The following is a 20,126-nucleotide window of genomic DNA, read 5'->3' on the forward strand; positions in this document are numbered from 1 at the left end:
TTCTTCCCGAAGCTTTGCGAGGAATTAGGCTTCAAGCTATAACCGTTAATTCCAGTTGGCCTGTGCGAATACCTAGTTAATAGCAATTTCCTGGTCAACTTGCTCCCTCCTGAGCGGAGGAATTTTCTGGGTGGGGGTGGGAGCAGACAAGGGAGCTGTGAGTTCCAGCAGTATGCTGTGCTTCCTGATGCTTGTTTCTGAAATTACAAAAGAATAAGCCTGAGACATAAACAAACAACAGAAGGAAAACTTACAGGAATATTATGGTCCTTCCGTCCTTTATGCGAAGAAGCAACGTGAGCAAGGTACTGAATGACTTTCTTAGTATTTTCTGTCTTCCCAGCACCCGATTCACCCCTGAAAGAGACAGTAGCACAGGACACCTTGAAGAAAGCAGAGCACACACATTCCCAAATTACAACGGACAAAATTAAATGGAGTTGGGACAAGACTTGGTAGAAAGTAAGAGGAGGGTAAGTAGGGAAAAAAACCTACCAGCAGAAGTTAGAAAATTATTTTTTTTAAATGGTATTAAATTAACCCTAACTTCCCCCCCCCCCCCCCGAAGATGCCAGTAAGACACAGGATAGGGTTCACAACACTAACGCTGTTTTTTCTTGGAGTTTGGGGGTTCCACCAGAGAGGTGACGTTTATTATAAAAGTTCATGAAAACGATTCCCCGGCTCCAGAAACCTAGCCAAAAGTGGAAACAGGACTCCCGAAAGAGTGAAGATGATTGAATCTGAAGATGCTAAAAGGACTCTGGGATGCCCACTGATGCTCAACTTCAAGTCCAGGCAAGGTTTTCTCAGCGCATCCCCCCCAAACCAGCTGACAATTGTTCGTTCCCCCACGCTACCGACATGGAAACTTGTACACACCTCATCAAACCTCCTCCCGCGGACTGCTGGCTTCACATCCCAGCCTCCCCGAGGCAGGGAGCAGGACCCTGTGCAAGTGTTTACTGTGATTTGTGTTTGAGTTTATTGTGCATTTGTGTTTGTGTTTACTGTCCATTTGTGTTTGTTTGAGTTTATAGTGCATTTGTGTTCATTTGAGTTTACAGTGCATTTGTGTTTGTTTGAGTTTACAGTGCATTTGTGTTTGAGTTTATTGTGCATTTGTATCTGTTTGTGTTTACTGTGCATTTGTGTTTATTTGAGTTTACTGTGCATTTGTGTTTATTTGAGTTTACTGTGCATTTGTGTTTGTTTGTGTCGGCTTCTTTCTAATCCATGTAACCTTGTGCAGCGTCGACAGGAAGCCAGTATGCAATTTGTAGAGAAAAGGAACACTATGACTTTTGTTATGAACTGGGACAAATGCCGCTGCTTTATATGTTTTATGTTTAAAAACAAGGCTGGCACATTTCAAAGGCTGCTTTTTATTTCTACTCAAGGACTGATCTTGAAATTCAGGTAAGCTGCTAGGCACAGGGATACCGAAGTTATGGCCTTTCTGTTCAAATGCTTAAGGCGCCCTAAGATCTGATAAAAGCGAACCTATCCTCACAATTGAGAAAAATCTCAATTTGGAATAAAAGAAAAACGTTAATATCTCATTAGGTATTTCATTAAAAAAAAAAAGCCCCAGAAAAAAAACCACATAAACAAAAAACCCTAGAAAACAGAAGAAAAGCACCAGAAACCCAAAAATATTACTATACACGTGGCTGGCTAATAATCCTCTTAAGTTTGTTTTATCAAAGGCTTGAAAGTCTAATTTTTCTAGTAAGCTCTGACCCTTCCTTGGAAGTATACTCAGAATTGTACTATGAACTGGCCACAACCTAAATTTTTCAGGTTTACTGCTTCCATTATCTTAATTCTCTGCACCCAGATACCTACAATGTCAACTGCAGAGGGTTTGGGTCCCCTTGTGTGTTTTACCATCTAGAAATTTTGAATCGTAGGTACTCAAATAGACCAAATTTTCTTTTAAGGGTTTTCTGCCTACTGTTTGTGCTTAAAAAGGCCTTTCCTGCACCAAGATTATATCCATCTATGTTCTCATTTTTATAACATCTATTATTATTAAATCCATCTGTATTTTCTTCCAGAACTTTGATGGTTTCATTTCTTACAATGAAATCTTTAATCCATCAAAAACTTATAGTTTGGCATAAAAATATCATCTAATTTTGTCCCCAAATGATTCAGCCCACATCCTAGTATCAGTGGTTGACAAGGACGCTTATTATCCTGTAATCTGAAATATTATCTTATATTTACTTCTTATACATACAGCTTATTCTAAGGCCAGAACCATATTGCAATAGTTTTGAACTATAACTAACCAGAGGGGCGCCTGGGTGGCTCAATTGTTAAGCGTCTGCCTTCAGCTCAGGTCATGATCCCAGGGTCCTGGGATCGAGCCCCACATCGAGCTCCCTGCTCCGCGGGAAGTCTGTTTCTCCCTCTCCCACTCCCCTTGCTTGTGTACCTGCTCTCGCTATCTCTCTTTGTCAAATAAATAAATAAAATCTAAAACAAACAACAAAAAAGAACCAAAGCACCCAGCATTGTTCTTTAAACAAACCAAAAAAACAAGCAGTCTCTGAAGTTTATTTTTGCAGATAAACTTCAAATAATTTTGTTCTGCTATGCCTCCCCCATCTCTTGCCCCACAAATAAAAAAACAAGAGGGCGCCTGGGTGGCTCAGTTGGTTAAGTGACTGCCTTCAGCTCAGGTCATGATCCTGGAGTCCCGGGATCGAGTCCCATATCGGGCTCCTTGCTCAGCAGGGGATCTACTTCTCCCTCTGACCCTCCCCCCTCTCATGTGCTCTCTCTCTCTCATTCTCTCTCTCAAATAAATAAAATCTTAAAAAAAAAAATAAAATAAAATAAATAAAAAAACAAGAGGTGGCGTTCTGGAGTAATATTAATATGCATTTTTTTTTTTTTTAAGGAGAGACGAGGTCTTCATCTCTATCTCTTGGGTAAATTTTGTGTTTTCTATGTTCACAATAAGCGAGGACCGTGTTTGTCTTTGAAATCCTAGTGCCCAGCACAGTAGGGGCTGAATAAATGAATACAGGTCCTGTTCATGTTTTGTTTTGAAAGATTTTATTTTATTTATTTATTCATGAGAGACAGAGAGAGAGAGAGAGGCAGAGGGAGAAGCAGGCTCCCTGCTGAGCAGGGAGCCCGACGCAGGACTCGATCCCAGGACCCTGGGATCATGACCTGAGCCGAAGGGAGACGTTTAACTATCTGAGCCACCCAGGCGCCCCTGCACATGTTTTATTAAATTTATTCCTAGGCTCTTTTTTATATTTTTTATTCCTGCTATAAACGTCCTCATATTTTCTACCTGGCCCCCACTGCTGCTGGGATAAGGTAGTTATTGCATTCACTCAACAAATACTTAAAAATCAACCACAGAGTGTTGGTCATTCTCCTGAGTACAAGAGCCAGAGGGTGAACCTTTGTCTCCATCCTTGCTCAAGTTCAGGAGAAAAGAGAGAAGATAAGCCACAAAAAAACAAACAAGAGAATGCAGGATGTGAGGAAGGCCTTTAAGGCAAGGAGGTGGGGGGGCGGTGGGAGGAAGAGAGGAGCAGAGGACACCTCCCTGGAGACACAATGGTTTGGGGAGAGCCTCTGGAAAAGGGAGAGCGGGCTAGTGAAATCGGGGGCACCACGATCAGGAGGATGGAGCCGAACGCAAAGGTCTTTGCCAGGGACCAGGGCGCAGGTGCAGATGTGGGATGCAAGGCAAACCACCAGCGAGGGAGAGAGCTGCAGGGGCTCCTAGTGGCAGCAGGAAGCTCCCCGAGTCCCTGGGAGAGAATCCAGATTTTATTCCAGCGTAATTTCTCAAGAGCTAGGATGGTGGTTTTTCTCCGTTTTGTTCACTTTATTCAAAATACTCAGTGTTTCAAGGCTAATCACGATGTTGGCGGTTGGCTTCAAACAAATAATTTTTCTGTTATGCGGAGAAATGAGCCTCTCATTTAGACTGATGATGACTTGCCTCGAAAGCAGTTCTGATTGTTCCCTTTCTGCTTAGTTGTGCCTCTGCGGTTTCTCCACTAAAACACTTCAGTGCGTCCTTCATGCGTCTTTCTGCCTCCCTGTCACACTCCCCGGGTGCTACTTCAACAATGCTTATAATCTCGGCTACATTTCTGTATGTTTCAGGTCTAAGGGGACTTGGACACAGAAGACACTGCTTCGAAGACAGGTATTACGAGCGGGCTCCCGAGAGAGGAGGTGGGGAGCTGCATATCCCCCGTCTTATATATTTTTTTAAAGATTTTATTTATTTATTTGAGACCGAGAGAATGAGAGAGAGAGCACATGAGAGGGGGGAGGGTCAGAGGGAGAAGCAGGCTCCCCGCCGAGCAGGGAGCCCGATGTGGGACTCGATCCCGGGACTCCAGGATCATGACCTGAGCCGAAGGCAGTCGCCCAACCGACTGAGCCACCCAGGCGCCCCCTTTTTTTTTTTTTTAAAGATTTTATTTATTTATTTGAGACAGAGAGAATGAGAAACAGAGAGCATGAGAGGGAGGAGGGTCAGAGGGAGAAGCAGACTCCCCGCCGAGCAGGGAGCCTGATGCGGGACTCGATCCCGGACTCCAGGATCATGACCTGAGCTGAAGGCAGTTGCTTAACCAACTGAGTCACCCAGGCGCCCAGTATCCCCCGTCTTAAAACGTGGACGGTAGCTGCTAACGCAGAAGACTGCGGTGAAGAACGAACATGGGCCACCTGAGGCACATCACCAGCATCCAGTGAACATCACCCATTACTGTCCACTCAACTGCTCCCCCACCGCTCAGGGGATAAGTAATTTGGGTTACTGAGCCCCGAATTACTTTACGCATCTATAGCGCTTGCGTCAATGGTTAAGAATGTGGGTTATGGTGTCAAGATGACCTGCCCAGATTGAAATCCTGTCCACCGCTTTCTAGCTCTGGGGCTTTGGGCGAGTGACTCAGCTCTCTGGGCTTCAGTTTATACTCTCTTCAATGAGAGACTAAGGAATTCAGAGGCCCAGGAGCACACACATAAGATGCCTAGCACTGCCCTCGGCCAAAAGGCTCTCGGTAAATGACAATAGGGCTAGTAAGTAGGTATGATGAGGATGAAGGTATTAACAGAAGTAAAAAAAAAACCCAAAAAACAGATAATCCCCAATGTGTATATGAAAGAGGCGGCAGGATCAAAGGCATAGAATTAGAGTTCTTGGAAACAATTTTTAAAAAAGGAAATGGCACATCCGTCCCAGACAGAGGCAGAGAAATAAAAGCAGCTAGGACAGAAGTAAAGACTCGAGGGAGCCAAACGGAAAGCTCAACAGAGATCTCCCTGAGAAAATGAGTTAGGAGAATCCTCAGAGAGGAGAGCAACAGAACAGGACCTCAGAGCCAGGACGATAAAAGGCTCTGATCTCGTTTCCACCAACCAAACCAGATCCACTGATGAAGTTGCTCTACACTGGAGAAGCTGCTGGGGTCCATGCTGGTCCACGCGATGGAAGCGTGAGCTCAACGAGAAGGCACAGGAAGGAGCAGCTCCTGCAGAACACTGGGACACAGAATATCAGGGGTTTCTAGCCTGGAGGTATTCCGGTTTTCTAGAGAGGTCTATGGCCCTCAGTGGCTTCTCAAAGAGGTACGCAATCCAAAACGAAACGTAAAAACCAACGGCGCTAAGAGGGGGGGAAGCAGATCGTTAATAGGTGATCAATTCTGGGATCTCTCTCGGAGTCCCTTCTGGACCACGGGTACATTTCCCCAGCGAGAAACTCCTCACCCAGATCTTAAATGCTTCTGTTTTTCTTCTCTGGATACATCAACTTCAGTCTAGTTTCAAAAACACCCTCTGCCTGAAGGTCTCGCTTCAGATGACCTCCATCTGAAAACCAACCACACGTACCCTACACACGATATTAGCTGATGATTTCCTACAGTTTCAAAACTCTGTTCTCTTAGAAAGCAGCTTACTAGCAACAGCAGAGGTTTTGCGGTCAAGACAGGTGTGGGTTCGGTCCTCCATCCCACTAACACCAGGGTCGTCCTTGGATACCAGGACCTGTAATTGGAGCTAAGAGGGCTACTGCAAAGATTCATGGAGGGAACACTTGCAAAGAGATTAGTCCCTTTGCTGGCATATTTGCCGAGAACATTTTAAACTTCTATTCACAAGCTGATTTGCATACTTCCTTCTCCCCTGTAATTTAGCTATCTTTGAGATGCACCTACAATAATCTAAAAAATTCCCCCAGTTTTAAGACTTGAGCACTTCTAAAGCAAAGGATCATCCGAAAAGCAAACTGTGGTCTAGAGAAGCTGACGGTCTGGCCTGGGGTCACAGAGCTAGCTCGGGATGGAAAGAAAGAACACCAGACATCTATAGGACAGCATGATGACTTTTCAACTACACCACATTACTGCCTTAGATGTGTGCTTTAAATATATTTTTAAAGATTGAGGGGCGCCTAGGTGGCTCAGTCGTTAAGCGTCTGCCTTCGGCTCAGGTCGTGATCCCGGGGTCCTGGGATCGAGCCCCACATCGGGCTCCCTGCCTGGCGGGAAGCCTGCTTCTCCCTCTCTCACTTCCCCTGCTTGTGTTCCCTCTCTCGCTGTGTTTCTCTGTCAAATAAAGAAATAAAACCTTAAAAAAAAAATATATATATATATATATAAATAAAGCCGTTTTAAAGATTGAGAGGAACGTATAGGCTTCCCATCTACCCTATGTGCCCGCACATGCACAATCTCCTCCATTATCAACATCACTAAAATGGGACATTTTTTTACTAAGGATGACCCTACAGCATCACGATCGCCCAAAGTCCATAGTATCATTAGGGTTCACTCCGGGTGTCGTACATTCTATAGGTTTAGACAAATACGTAACGACTCGTATCTATGATTATAATATCAAATGGGATATTTTCACTGCCCTAAAAATCCTCTGCGCTCTGCCTGTTCATCTTCCCTCCCTCCTATGCCCCCTGCACTCACTGTCTCTATGGTTGGAATCAGACAGGATGGAGCCTTCTCAGATTGGCTTCTTTCACGTACTAGTATGCATTTAGGGTTCCTCCAGGTCTTTTATCGCTTGAGAGCTCATTTGTTTTCAGAGCTGAATAGGACTCCGTTGTCTGGATGTACTACAGTTTATTCATTCACCTGAACGTGCTGGTTGCCTCCTAGTTTGGGTAATTATGTAAAAGGCAGGTTTTTGTGTTGGTATAAGCTTAACCCCGATGGGTAAATACTAAGGAGTGTGACTGGTGGGTCATGGTAAGAATATGCTTAGTTTTGGGGCACCTGGGTGGCTCAGTCGGTAAAGTGTCTGACTCTTGATTTCGCTCAGATCATGAGATCGAACCCCACGTCGGGCTTCATGCTGGGAGTGGAGCCTGCTTAACATTCTCTTTCTCCCTCCACACTGAGCCCCAAACACTCGCTCTCTCAAAAAAAAAAAAAAAAAGAGTATGCTCAGTTAAGAAACCGGCAAATGGTCTTCCACAGTGACTGTACCATTTTGCATTCCCATCAGCAACGAACAAGCAAGCGTTCCTGTTGCTCCACATCCTCATCAGCATTTGGGGTTGTCAAGGTTCCAGACGCTGCTACTCTAGTAGGTGTGTAGAAGAGGATACATGACATGGAACACCTTTCCATAGGCTCTTTGGCCATCTGTGTTATGTTCTTCAGTGAGGGGTCTGCTAAGATCTCTGGCCCATTTTTTAACGAGGTTGTTTGTTTTCTTATTTTTAAGAGGGTTTTGGTTTTTTTTTTTTTGTATGTTTTGGATAACAATCCTCTTTATGTGTCTTTTGAAAATATTTTCTCCTAATCAGTAGCTTATGTTTTCATTATCTTGACAGTGTCTTTTGCAAAGAAGTTTTTAATATTAATGAAGTCCAGCTTACTATTTCTTTCATGGATCACATGGTTACTGTTGTATCCAAAAAAGCATCACCACACCCAAGATCATGAACATTTCCTCCTCGGTTATCTTTTAATAGACTCCATGCCTTGTGCAGAGCCCAACATGGGGCTTGGACTCACGACCCTGAAATCAAGCATTGGACGCTTAACCGACTGAACCACCCAGGTGCCCCCCCTACAGTATCTTATAGGAGCTTTATAGTTTGGGTTTTACATTTAGCTCTGTGATCCATTTTTTAGTTCAGTTCTGTGAAGGGTGTAAGGCCCGCACCTAGATGCCCCCCCCCTTTTAACATAGGATGTCCCACTGTCCCAGCACCTTTGTTAAAGGGCTTATCTTTGCTCCAAGATGTTACCTTTGATCCTCTGTCAAAAATCAGTTGACTGTGTTGCTGGGGCCTATTTTGGGGGTTTAGCTAGTTAATTAATTCTACTGATTTGGTTATTTTAAAGCTTTCAATGCAGGTTTCTCAGAGCAAGAACTAACGGTTCTAAATCCAGGCTGGCTCGGTCAGCACCACTTAATGTATCTGAATAGGATAAAATTCCTTAAGAAATCTCATCACGTCCCGAGAGAAGGCCAATGTGAAGCAACCACTGTTTTACAAGTGTTACATGATTAAATATACTTAAAAGGAGAACAACTTGAGTTAACCAGTAGTTAGATGGTCATAAATGAAAATAGATTATCTTTAAAAAAGGAGCTTAGAGAACAGAATCATTTCCTTACCGAGGTGGACTACTCTGTGAATTTTAATTCTAATGAGAGGAAAGTCAACATAAGGATACGCTCTTAATAGGATTTCACTGCCGATGACATGGGATCAAACGTGGAGAACACGGCTTTCGCATTATAAAGGAAACCCTGAGTGTCTTCACCAGAGACTTGGGCAAGACACGAGAACAAGGACCATGCAGGGGGCTGGACCCGTAAGTGGGGGCCCACGCTGCTTGGCCTGGGTCTGCAGAGGGAAAGCTGGCTGGGGAGTAGTAGGCAGAGGAGGCCAGAGGGGAAATGAAGATGCTCATCCTTTTGGAGGAAAAGTAGACAGTAAGTGATTAAAATAGTAAAGCTTAGAGAGAAGCTATCAAACTACCTAAGTATATTATTAACAGCAACAACAACAACAACAACAACAACATTGCTTCCAGGGCGCCTGGGTGGCTCAGTCGGTGTAATGTCCAGCTCTTGGTTTCAGCTCAGGTCATAATCTCAGGGTCATGGGATCGAGCCCCACATCAGGCTCTACGCTCGGTGCAGAGTCTGCTTTAGGATTCTCTCCCTCTGCCCCTCCCCCGCTGCTTGCACACTCTCTAATAAATTTTTTAAAAATGTTGCTTCCCACTGTATTTTTCTTTGCAATACTATGTAATCGTATCACAAAGATACTATTAATAGAAAATAACTACTATGTAAATTGACTAAATACTTAATCTCACACAGGAAACTTAAGTAGCTTGGCTGTGTGTGGTTTTAAAAGATCCCGGTTATATATTCTTGGACTTCTTTATTTGGTGGGTACTCAAAGGCACTCCAGAACGGATCCTAGTCTCTCAAATCTAAGATACACTGTTTCACATTTTCATATTTCTCAAGTCACAATGTAGCTTATAATAGATATGAACCAGAAAAATGTTATTAAATATCATAACCAGGGGCATCCAAGAATTAAAAAAATGTGCCGAAGCTAAAAGAGGTGAGGGTACGGATGTGCTGGGGAACTTTCTTCCAGGGCGACAGTAATGCTCTCTATCTCGACAGAGGTTCAGGTTACAGAAGTAGCTCTGCAAACGGACATTTAAGACTTGCGCATTTCATTATACACAAATTTTAGCTCCAAAGATAAAGACGTAAATATTGGACTTCAGCTAATATTATGTACACTGAGGTGTTTAAGCGGAAGTATACTGATGTCTGTAACTGAACTTGAAATAAATCAAATGAAGGGATTGGTAGCTCATCAAAGCGGTATAAAAATTACTTTAAACTGAAAATATCTATCAGCGGCCACAGAAGGAAACATCACCTAACCTTAAGCAGAGCCTCCTGAAAATCTAGCTGCCATTCATCCCAAGGAGTGTCCTGACTGGGAAAAGACAGACCCAGGAAGTACAAAGTCAGCCGTCTGTCAGCATGCTAAAGCCCAACAGAACCCTCCACACTTTCTCCCTGAAGCCCTAATCCTCCTTTTTTGATCAAGTTTAGCATATAAGCCTTTTATTTCTGGTTATTCAGCAAATGCTCAGCACTGAGTACTCCCATGTGCGTAAGTAGGTAAACATAGTCTTTTCTCCTATTAATCTATGGCTAATTTGTGAAGCCCCAGGTGCAAGACAGAAGGTGGAAAAGGAAAAATATTCCTCCCGACAAACAATAAAATGGATCGATGGATGGACAGAAGATGAACAGATCAATATATCATACAGCAAATACAGTGAAGTATTAATGGAAGAATCTAGGTTGAGGGATATATGGATCTTGGCTCAAAATTCTTTCAACTCTGCTTTAGATTTGAAAATATTCACAATAAGATGCTTGGACAAGTTAAAGGGAAGAAAGAAAAGGTTCTTACCGACTGCTACTTTGTGCTCAAGAAGAGAGAACCAGACGCTAGGAGACTCACCTCAGAAATCCAAACCTATTAATTTAGGACAAAGGAGTCTAAAAATGACCCTGTCTAATTACAGCTGCCTGCAGAGGTCACTTCTGGTAACAAAAGTGAATTAGTGTTCACTAACTTTTCTTTCTATCAACAGAAGTCATTCTCTCCCTGAGTGTTTTCCTGCTTCCAGACAAAAAGTCTCATCAAAAGTGGTCACCCAGGAGCGCCTGGCTGGCTCAGTTGGCTGAGCGTCTGACTCTTGATTTCAGCTCAGGTCATGAGCTCAGGGTCGTGAATTTGAGCCCCGCATCGGGCTCCACACTCAGTATGGAGTCTGGTGGAGATTCTCTTTCCCTCTCCATCTGCCCCTCCCCCCACTCACTGCTTGCACACGCACTCTCACATTCTCTTAAATAAAACAATAATAAACTCAGCCAAGCTCCCAAACCACAACCACCCACTCGAGGAGGAGAGGTCCGAGTACTACTGTATGTGGGGCTATGGTCACCAGACTCTGCAGACAGGCCACACACACATGCTCTTTCGCCCTAGCTCATGAGCAGAATGTAGCTCCTTTATTCTACTCATTTCATGGAGAGTTCCAATGCCTAAATTCCTGTGTGACTGTTAACTGATGGTGTATAATGAAGAATGTGGCTGGTCTTTGTCCCTGGTTCCTGAGAGGGAACCTCTAAGTCCTTGGCAAGTCTGTCATTCATGGTGGGCCCTGAGCTTTTGCTTACGAGGGGACTCACAGAGGGCCCCTAGATAGTTCCAGGATGGGTGCTGGCCATATTGGAAGACCAGTCGAGTGATCAGAGGTTTGGGCATTGAGCCATGGAAATCATCCCAATATCCTGGGAGAGGAGAGGGCCTAGAGACTGAAATCAAATACACGGCCAATGATTCAATCAATCATACCTGCTTAACAAAGCCCCTTAAAAACTCTAGACTCCGCAGCTCGGGTGAGCTTCCTCGTTGCTGATGAACATCGGTGTGCTGGGGGGGGGGGGGGGGGTGTCCAGAAGATAGGGAAGGTTCACATTTGGGACCCTCCCAGGCCTCACCCTGTCTCTCGTCTGGCTGGCTCTGATTTGTCATCCTACTGAACTATCAAAGTCAAGTGGGTAGCAACCCCCAAATCTGTAGCTGGTTGGTCAGAGGTGCGGATGGCCTGGGACCCCCTAAGCTTATGGCTGGGGTCCACAGTGTGAGCACTGCGTGGAGGAGTAGGCCCTGGGCGGTCTGTGTCAACACTGCACTGCAATGGATAATCTTTAAGACACTTGCAGATCAGGTTCTAAATATAACTGACTTTTTTGAAAAACACAAGCCAGTGAAATAAAAAACAAAAGAAAGCAAGAAGTGAGAGGACTATTCTAGAATACAGAATTGAAACGAAGAGACCTAAGGCAAGGGTCGTGGATTTTAAAAGTTATAAAAAGGGGCGCCTGGGTGGCTCAGTCGTTAAGCGTCTGCCTTCGGCTCAGGTCATGATCTCAGGGTCCTGGGATCGAGCCCCGCATCGGGCTCCCTGCTCAGCGGGAAGCCTGCTTCTCCCTCTCCCACTCCCGCTGCCTGTGCTCCCTCTCTCGCTGTGTCTCTCTCTGTCAAATAAATAAATAAAATCTTTAAAAAAAAATTAAAAAATAAAAAATAAATAAAAGTTATAAAAAATATGTTGAGCACTATTACTGGAAATTGGATCCTACGTTAGATATTATGGAACCAATATTGACCTTCTAAGTGTGATGACAGTCTGCGGTTATGTGGGAACGCCCTCGTCCTTGGGAGACACCTGCTGCAGAATCTCAGGGTGTCAGGAGGTCTGCAATCAATTTGCAAATGGTTAAAAAAAAAAAGTGCTGGTATGCATAGAGAGGAAACCGACAAAGTGAAGAGTATATAGCCATTTAAATTATCATTCTGTCAACTTAAAGTAGGTTTGAATTTTTTAAAAATAAAAACTTGGGGAAAACGCATCAGCAAAAGTTTCAAAAAGGGAAAGAAATGAAGAAAATGTGATAAAAAATGTAAAATCATGGAAGCTGGGTGATGGGCATATGGGGGCCACATACCATTCTACTTCTGTGTAGGTTTTAAGTTTCAAACTAAAATGTCTTTTAAAGATTTTTTTTTTTAAATTTATTTATTTGACAGAGAGAGAGAGACAAAGCGAGAGAGGGAACACAAGCAGAGAGTCAGAGGGAGAAGCAGGCTTCCCGCAGAGCAGGGAGCCCGATGCGGGGCTCGATCCCAGGACCCTGGGATCATGACCTGAGCCGAAGGCAGACACTTAACGACTGAGCCACCCAGGCGCCCCTAAAATGTCTTTTAAAAATGGTATCAGAAAGGTTTTCCCTTGAAAACATATGGTATCACCAGTAATCTATACTTTAGCCTGTTATCTTGGTTCCTCCTTCAGTAAGAGATTTGTTCTTTCGTTTGACATTTTATCAGTTTCCGAAGTACGTTCTATGTTCAGAACAGGCTGCCAGGGTCTCCGGGGTTATTAAGGAGCAATCAAGGTAAGTCATAGTTCCCACCTTTCTGTCTAGTTGTAAAACACGGTCTGGGTGACCCAAATACGGAACCCAGAATGGCAGTGGATGTAAAAAAGGGCCCGGGGAGAGAAAATCAGTGTGGGTTGGAACCTATCATGTAGGTGGGACTCGATTTGAGATTTCCTCCCCGGAGGGAAGAAGGGAAGAAGAGGCTAAAGGCACGAAGCCAGCCGGGATCCACAAAAGCGGGCCAGACCGGAGCTATGGGACCGGCTAGGACCAGACGGACAGAAATGTCCGACAGTGTGACCAGAAACAGGGACCTGCAGACGGAGGAGTCTGAGGACACCGAGAGATGCTGGGCCTGGAGTCCTGAAACACAGGAGCGGATAGCAGAAATCAGGAATCTGGGTGATGCGCGGGAATGTAGGTTAATTTCTCGGCATGTTGAGTTCAAGCTCACATTTGTTGCCTACTTCACACCGTATGCTCCACTTACACCAAAATCCTTGAAAATCGCCTGATGCCACTCCTCACCTGCTGTCCTCCACGCCTGCAGGCTTCATGGGGCCTCCCTTGTCCACCGGCACACGGAGTCTTCAGGAAGCCGCCAGGGAGCGTGCGAAGGATCAGGGTCCAGAAACTCATCTGGTTGCGAGCCTGCCCACCCAAGCCAGCAATGCACCGGGAGCCATAAGTACCAGCCGTGGCCGCCGCCTCCAGAGGCCTGAGCCCCCCACCCGACCCCCGGACTCTTGGGAATCCTTCAGGCTCACGGCCCTGCCATCCTTGTCCCTGTTCAGTGCCCAAGACATCAGCTCCTCGGGTCACTTTGCATTCTTACAGTCTGCTCCCACGCGGTCCTCTCTCCCGATCCCAAACCCCGCTATCCCTCCCCCACCCCGTTTCCTCTGCACGCTCCGGGACCCCCATTCCAGAGTGAGCAAAGTCACCCACATCCTCCGCCTCCTCACTGAGGGCTCCGCAGACGCCCCTCCCAGGTGAGGACACCCCCTCTCTCCCCTCCCCCGCTCCCAGACCTGAGTCAGGCACAAAGTCGCTGGCATCCTGCTCATTCACCCGTCCTCTCCAGTGGTCCTGACCTCTGGGTGGATCTCACCCAGGAAGATCATTAAGAACAAAAACCTCCACTCTTGTTTCAAAAAAGAAAGCACTTTTTATTCCAAAAGAGTGGGAGGGGTATTTTCTTGGGATGAAGGACACTCCTCTAGGTGAGGTCATTTAGCTTTACGGAGGGCTGGCCCTTCAGCACTCGTGTGTGGGTGTGTACGCGTGCGCGTGGCCGAGCCCCCCCTGCATGTGAGGGACACACCCCAGGCCCCGCCCCTCGGCGCCCTCAATTCCAGGGAGCCCCCCTGCCTCTCCACCACTCACTCCCGTGGCCGCACCGCCCACCCTTCCTGTTGACACCCGTATCCCCAACGTCATTTGTTCTATTCCATCGAGACCCCAAGCGCTCTGTCCTGACCCGTCTACTCCCTCCCAACCATCCGCTCCCCTTTGCCCGTACCCCACTGTGACAGCTTCTCGGGCCAATGTTCTCCGTTCTCTTGCTCTGCTGTCCCCCATTTGCAGAGATGCAATGGTTCCACCTTTTGATGGACTGGATCGGGTTCCACTCCACCGCTCTCCGGCGGAGGGCTGCCTACAGCAATGACCTCAACCGCCTCCCGCCTCACTCCATCTGCTCCCTGTGGCAGCGCGTCCCACACCCAGCCCGGCCTTGGCCATGTGTCTCGCTTGGGATTGGGAAGACAGCAAACGAGACAGAAGCAGGAACTCGAACAAGGCTCCCACGCTGGAGCTCGCCCGCTTGCTGCTCCTGGAACGTTGCCCCCGTGTAAAAAGCCCGGGACAGCCCGCTGGAGAACGCGAGGATATGCACAGGTGAAGGCAAGGCCCCCCAGCCTGCAGTCAGCCAGCACCCCCCACCCCAAGCCGGCCGCAGGTGCAGGAGTGGGCCCAGGTCCGCTGAACCACCCAGCTGAGCCCGACCCAATTGCCAGGAGAAGTATTTTAAGCCATGAAGTTCCAGGGTGGTTGACTGCTCAGGAAAAGCTAACTTGTACAACCCCGAGGCTAAACAAAGCTAGGAGAAAATGTACACAACAAGCAGACCAGAGCCCTCCATTTCTACCTCTCCTCCCTCCTCTTGTGTCAGATACCGGAGTTGCGACATCATGGAAAAGAGAAGCCACAGACGAGAAGTTTCCAGCCCTGCCTGCCCCCCCCCCCCCCCCCCCAATTTAAACTCGCTCACGATAAACACTCCACCACTAACAGCAAAACTCGGTCAATCTCCATCCACACCGCAGCTGGGCTGGTCTCTCTAACGATCCTTTTCCAGGCCAATCTAATGGCGTCCTGCCGTGGACACGGCTTCATTCACTCCCGACACTCTAGCACTCGGCACACGAGGCACACGACCGTCGGTCGCCTGCGCCGGGTGACGTGGACACGCTGCTGTAATGTCCAGGAGGCCACCAGGTGCGTGCGAAAACGAAAGACGTAAGTTTCACAGAGAAACACTGCGAAATGTGGGAGACGCCCGGTGTGACAGCCAAACAGGGACCCCCGATTTAAGCAACCTGTATCATCTTAGTCTTAAAATGATTAACTGCAAGGTTCACATCAAATTCTTGAAATAACTGCTCTACTTTCCCCCTCCCCCCAAACACATACACACAAAAACAATCGCTTTAGTTTCCAACAGAATCAAAAACAAGTCCGAACGTTCAATATTTACTTACGTGCAAAGAATTGACTGGTCCTCACGATCTATAAAACAAAACAAAACAAACAAAAAAACAAAATGACCATTTGCCTGGTTTTTTTTTTTTTTAAGACTTCATATAATCAAGTTGCAGTCACGGCCCACATCACATTGGGAACTCCGCTCCTCTCTCGTAAGGCTTCCCCACCCCTCAGGGGGGTAAACGATGGCCCAGGCTTCGAAGGCTTTATATGCCTCGCCCAGGCTTCGAAGGCTTTATATGCCTCATCAACCTTGATGCTCAAGCCCTGCTACACATCAGCATCACCTGAGAAGTCCTATAAGGATGAGTCCCCAGGGCTCCTCCCTCACTGAATCATTTTCAGGGGGATAGGGATTGAAACGCCCTCTCTAAGTAAGCTCCCCAGGTGATTCTGATGCAGGGTCAGGTTTGGAAACCCCCGCCTTTCAGAACGGCTTCCAGAACACCCACAACCGGAGAGGAATCGTTACTAACTTGACCTTAAAGGAGAAAAAAATAGTAATAATCACACACTAAGTGGAGAAGGTTGAAGAGAGACAAACATCGGGGCGCCTGGGTGGCTCAGTTGGTTAAGCGACTGCCTTCGGCTCAGGTCATGATCCTGGAGTCCCGGGATTGAGTCCCGCATCGGGCTCCCTGCTCGGCGGGGAGTCTGCTTCTCCCTCTGACCCTCCCCCCTCTCATGTGCTCTCTCATTCTCTCTCTCTCAAATAAATAAATAAAATCTAAAAAAAAAAAAAAATTTATAAAAAAAAAAGAGAGAGACAAACATCTGCATGAAGTTTAAGCCGTATACATCCCCAAAATAACAAAAGAACGTGCCATGGGGAAAAAAACCTCACATGATTTTAAAGTGATAAATGATTTGAGTCTTCAGCTTGGTTTTTCTTTTTTTTTTTTAAAGATTTATTTATTTATTTATTTGAGACAGAGAGAATGAGAGAGAGCACATGAGAGGGGGGAGGGTCAGAGGGAGAAGCAGGCTCCCCGCCGAGCAGGGAGCCCGATGCGGGACTCGATCCCGGGACTACCAGGATCATGACCTGAGCCGAAGGCAGTCGCTTAACCAACTGAGCCACCCAGGCGCCCCTCAGCTTGGTTTTTCAAAGGAAAGGGTGAAATTCAAACCCACGTCCAGCCCACGGATGAACCTGCAGCATGGGATGCAGGACCTCCAGTCACTTCCGAGCCTGAATATCTATTTAACAGGAGAGAAATGTTCCTGGAGGGGGTCCCGTGGCTGCTGAGGGGTGAGGGCTGGCGCCTGTCTCTGCTACCTGTGTTGTCAACACCGCTAACCAAGGGGCTGCTGCTTAGACGGGGACTGTGCTCACAGGGCCTGGCCCAGCGAGGTCTTCTGTCACCCCTGTGCTGAGCGTGCTTCCCCTGGAGTGGTTGCCATCGGGGGGACCCGATAAGGGCCCCACAGTGGTTCAGGCATCAACAACCTTTATCAGAGAGAAATCAAGAGTTCATGCACTCTATCATAATATTATTACAATAAACAAACGCACGTGTATATTCTGTGTAAACACCGAGTTCTACAAAGAGCATCCTTACCTCTGACTAGCTCCTAACCACCGTTGTATCCCTCCCTCCAGCTGCACAGGCACCATCCCAGGACCGGGCTGACCCCTGCCTCCTTTACTGGGGTTACTGGTTCTCTTTCCCAGGGGCCACACCATGCCCTTCCTTCCACACGCCTCCCCCCGCCCAGACCCACAGACACTGTTAGCTCCCTACGTGTCCTTCCGTGCTCAGCTCAGCTGGGGCCCCTCTGGGGAAGCTTCCCAGACCTTCTCCCTCTGGCTCCTCAACGTGTCCTTCTTTTGACCCTATTCTGGAGTAGACGATGCCACCGACTGCCTGCTCCCTAGAACGTGCTGCCTGAGATCAGGCTGTCTTCTGTCCTTACTCTCATGCTGACAGTTAGCCTTGATTAGGGTGGCTGAGCGCTGGGCACTGGTGAGACCATGGGTATTGGGCTCCTGTGTGCTGGTCCCCCCGCCCCGCTCTGCTGCAAACTCACTTCGCATCTATGAACGCAGTATCGATATCTTGCTGATATTAGGATTTTATCAGGTCCTTGTTTATTCACTGTAAATAGGACCCTCCAGACCCCGACATTCTCTAGGTCTCAGCAACTTCTATAGAACTCCACTACGCCAAGTTTCTTATGGCTTTTCCGAACTGGTTCACACATTAAAAACATCAAAATGCATTCAAATTAACCAAAATTCAGTTGCCTCCTAATTAGTTCAGAATGGCTTTCCTCCTGCCTCTGTACATACTCATTATCACTGAAGCTGGAGACCAACACAACCACCGCCTACCCTTCGATTCTGCTCCATACTTCACTCCCTATGCTTCTCACCCCCGGCCCAACCAAAAGCAGAACAACTCTGCTAGCCACACTTAATCGATCCTCCGTGTTTGTCGGTCTGGTCTTGTATGGCTTTGGGCCTCAGTTTCCCTATCTGTCCAATAAGGGTATGGGCTTGGGGCGCCTGGGTGGCTCAGTCGTTAAGCGCCTGCCTTCGGCTCAGGTCATGATCCCAGGGTCCCGGGATCGAGCCCCGCATCGGGCTCCCTGCTCGGCGGGAAGCCTGCTCCTCCCTCTCCCACTCCCCCTGCTTGTGTTCCCTCTCTCGCTGTGTCTCTCTCTGTCAAATAAATAAAATCTTTAAAAAAAAAAATAAGGGTATGGGCTTGATCACCTCCAAGATTCTCTCCAATTGTGATCCCACCACTCCTCCCTTCCACGTCATGAATCCTCGCACTATAATGATGCACAATGACCTTGATCTCTAAAAACCCGTAAATGGAACCAAAGCCTCATACTGATATTTAAGGGAAACAATTTCACTTTCAAAAATGTAACTAGCCTTCTGAAGGCTAGTTGCAGACTCCTTTCCTGGCTCAGTGTTAGACTCCCATAAAGGTCCTCGATAAATCCACGCCGAGTTAAATCATATTTCAACGGTGGAAATGATTTCAAATCAATGACCTCGGCTCCTACCGTAAAAAACTAGAAAAAAGCAAAAGGAATTTGAATTAAATAGAAGCCAGGAAATGAGAAAGAACAGAAATCAATGAAATGGGGAACAGGAAAAAGAAAAGAAAAGGAATCGAATTCTGGTTCTTCGAGAAAAATCATATAGTTGATAAACCTCTAGGCGAACTGATCAGGAAAAAGACACAAATGACCAATATCTGAGAATAACTGCCCTGAATCCCAGTCTGACAACTACGATGAAAGGGACAACTTTTTAAAAAGACTCAAACTGCTAAAGCTCATTCCAGAAGAAATAACCTGATTGGGCCCCATTATCTATTAAAGAAATTGAATTTGTGGAACTCCTAAAATGTCAATGATACCTCAGTTAAAAAACAATCGAATGTGTAATTAAAAACCTTCCCACAAAGAAAACACACTTCACCGGTGAATTCGACACAACATTTAAGGAAAAAAATCATACCAAACTGTTCACAAAACTGAAAAGGAAGGAGTAGCTCCCAACCCCTTCTCAGAGACAAGCCTTATCCTGACACTGTGACTACAGAGACATTATAATATGAAAAAATGACAGGTATCTGTCATCAGCAAGGACACGAAAATTCTTAACACCGTGCTAGCAGATCCACTCCAGCAATACGGAGGGGGACACGTGATGAGCAGGTGGCATTTGTCCTGCAAGGCAAGGTTAGTTCAATGTCCAAAGGCAAACAATCTAACTCACTGTGTCGACAGACTAAAGAACATCCCCTAGTCATCTAACAGATGGAGAAAAAGCATTCGACAAAACTCAACATCCATTCAGGATTTTAAAACACCTGAGCAAACTAGGAATACAAGAGACTTCCGTGAATCTGGTAAACAGCAGGTTCAAACAACCCATACAACAACACTACCCTTAATGGCGGAAAACTGAACGCTGTCCCCGAGACCAGGAACGAGGCGAGGACGAATGCTGTCACCACACCTATTCAACAGTACAAGGCCAGGAAAAAATCCAAAGCATAAGACGGGAAGGACCTAGCGATGTCTCTGCAGAGGACATGATGGTCTCCACAGAAAATCCCAAACATTCGACCAAAAACCCTTGCAGAACAAGTGAGTTTTGCAAGGTTCTAAGATACACAATGCCGGGGCGCCTGGGTGGCTCGGTCGTTGAGCATCTGCCTTCGGCTCAGGTCATGATCCCAGGGTCCTGGGATCGAGCCCCGCACGGGCTCCCCGCTCGGTAGGAAGCCTGCTTCTCCCTCTCCCACTCCCCCTGCTTGTGTTCCTGCTGTCACTCTCTCTCTGTCAAAAAAAAAAAAAAA

General features: G+C 46.6%; 1 protein-coding gene across 1 annotated transcript in view; it reads right to left on the reverse strand.

The window, feature by feature from the left end:
- Positions 1-20,126, reverse strand: part of MYH10 (myosin heavy chain 10) — a 124,725-nt gene that overhangs the window by 79,767 nt on the left and 24,832 nt on the right. The window contains exons 4-5 of the mRNA XM_034989584.1: positions 15,795-15,822; positions 255-357 (exon numbers count right to left, since the gene is read on the reverse strand). Of these exons, the coding sequence (XP_034845475.1) occupies positions 255-357; positions 15,795-15,822 (131 nt within the window). The remainder of the gene's footprint in view (positions 1-254; positions 358-15,794; positions 15,823-20,126) is intronic.

Source organism: Mirounga leonina, unplaced genomic scaffold (genome assembly GCF_011800145.1).
Source record: "Mirounga leonina isolate KUSES-001 unplaced genomic scaffold, KU_Mleo_1.0 Mir_488, whole genome shotgun sequence".
Taxonomy (NCBI): domain Eukaryota; kingdom Metazoa; phylum Chordata; class Mammalia; order Carnivora; family Phocidae; genus Mirounga; species Mirounga leonina.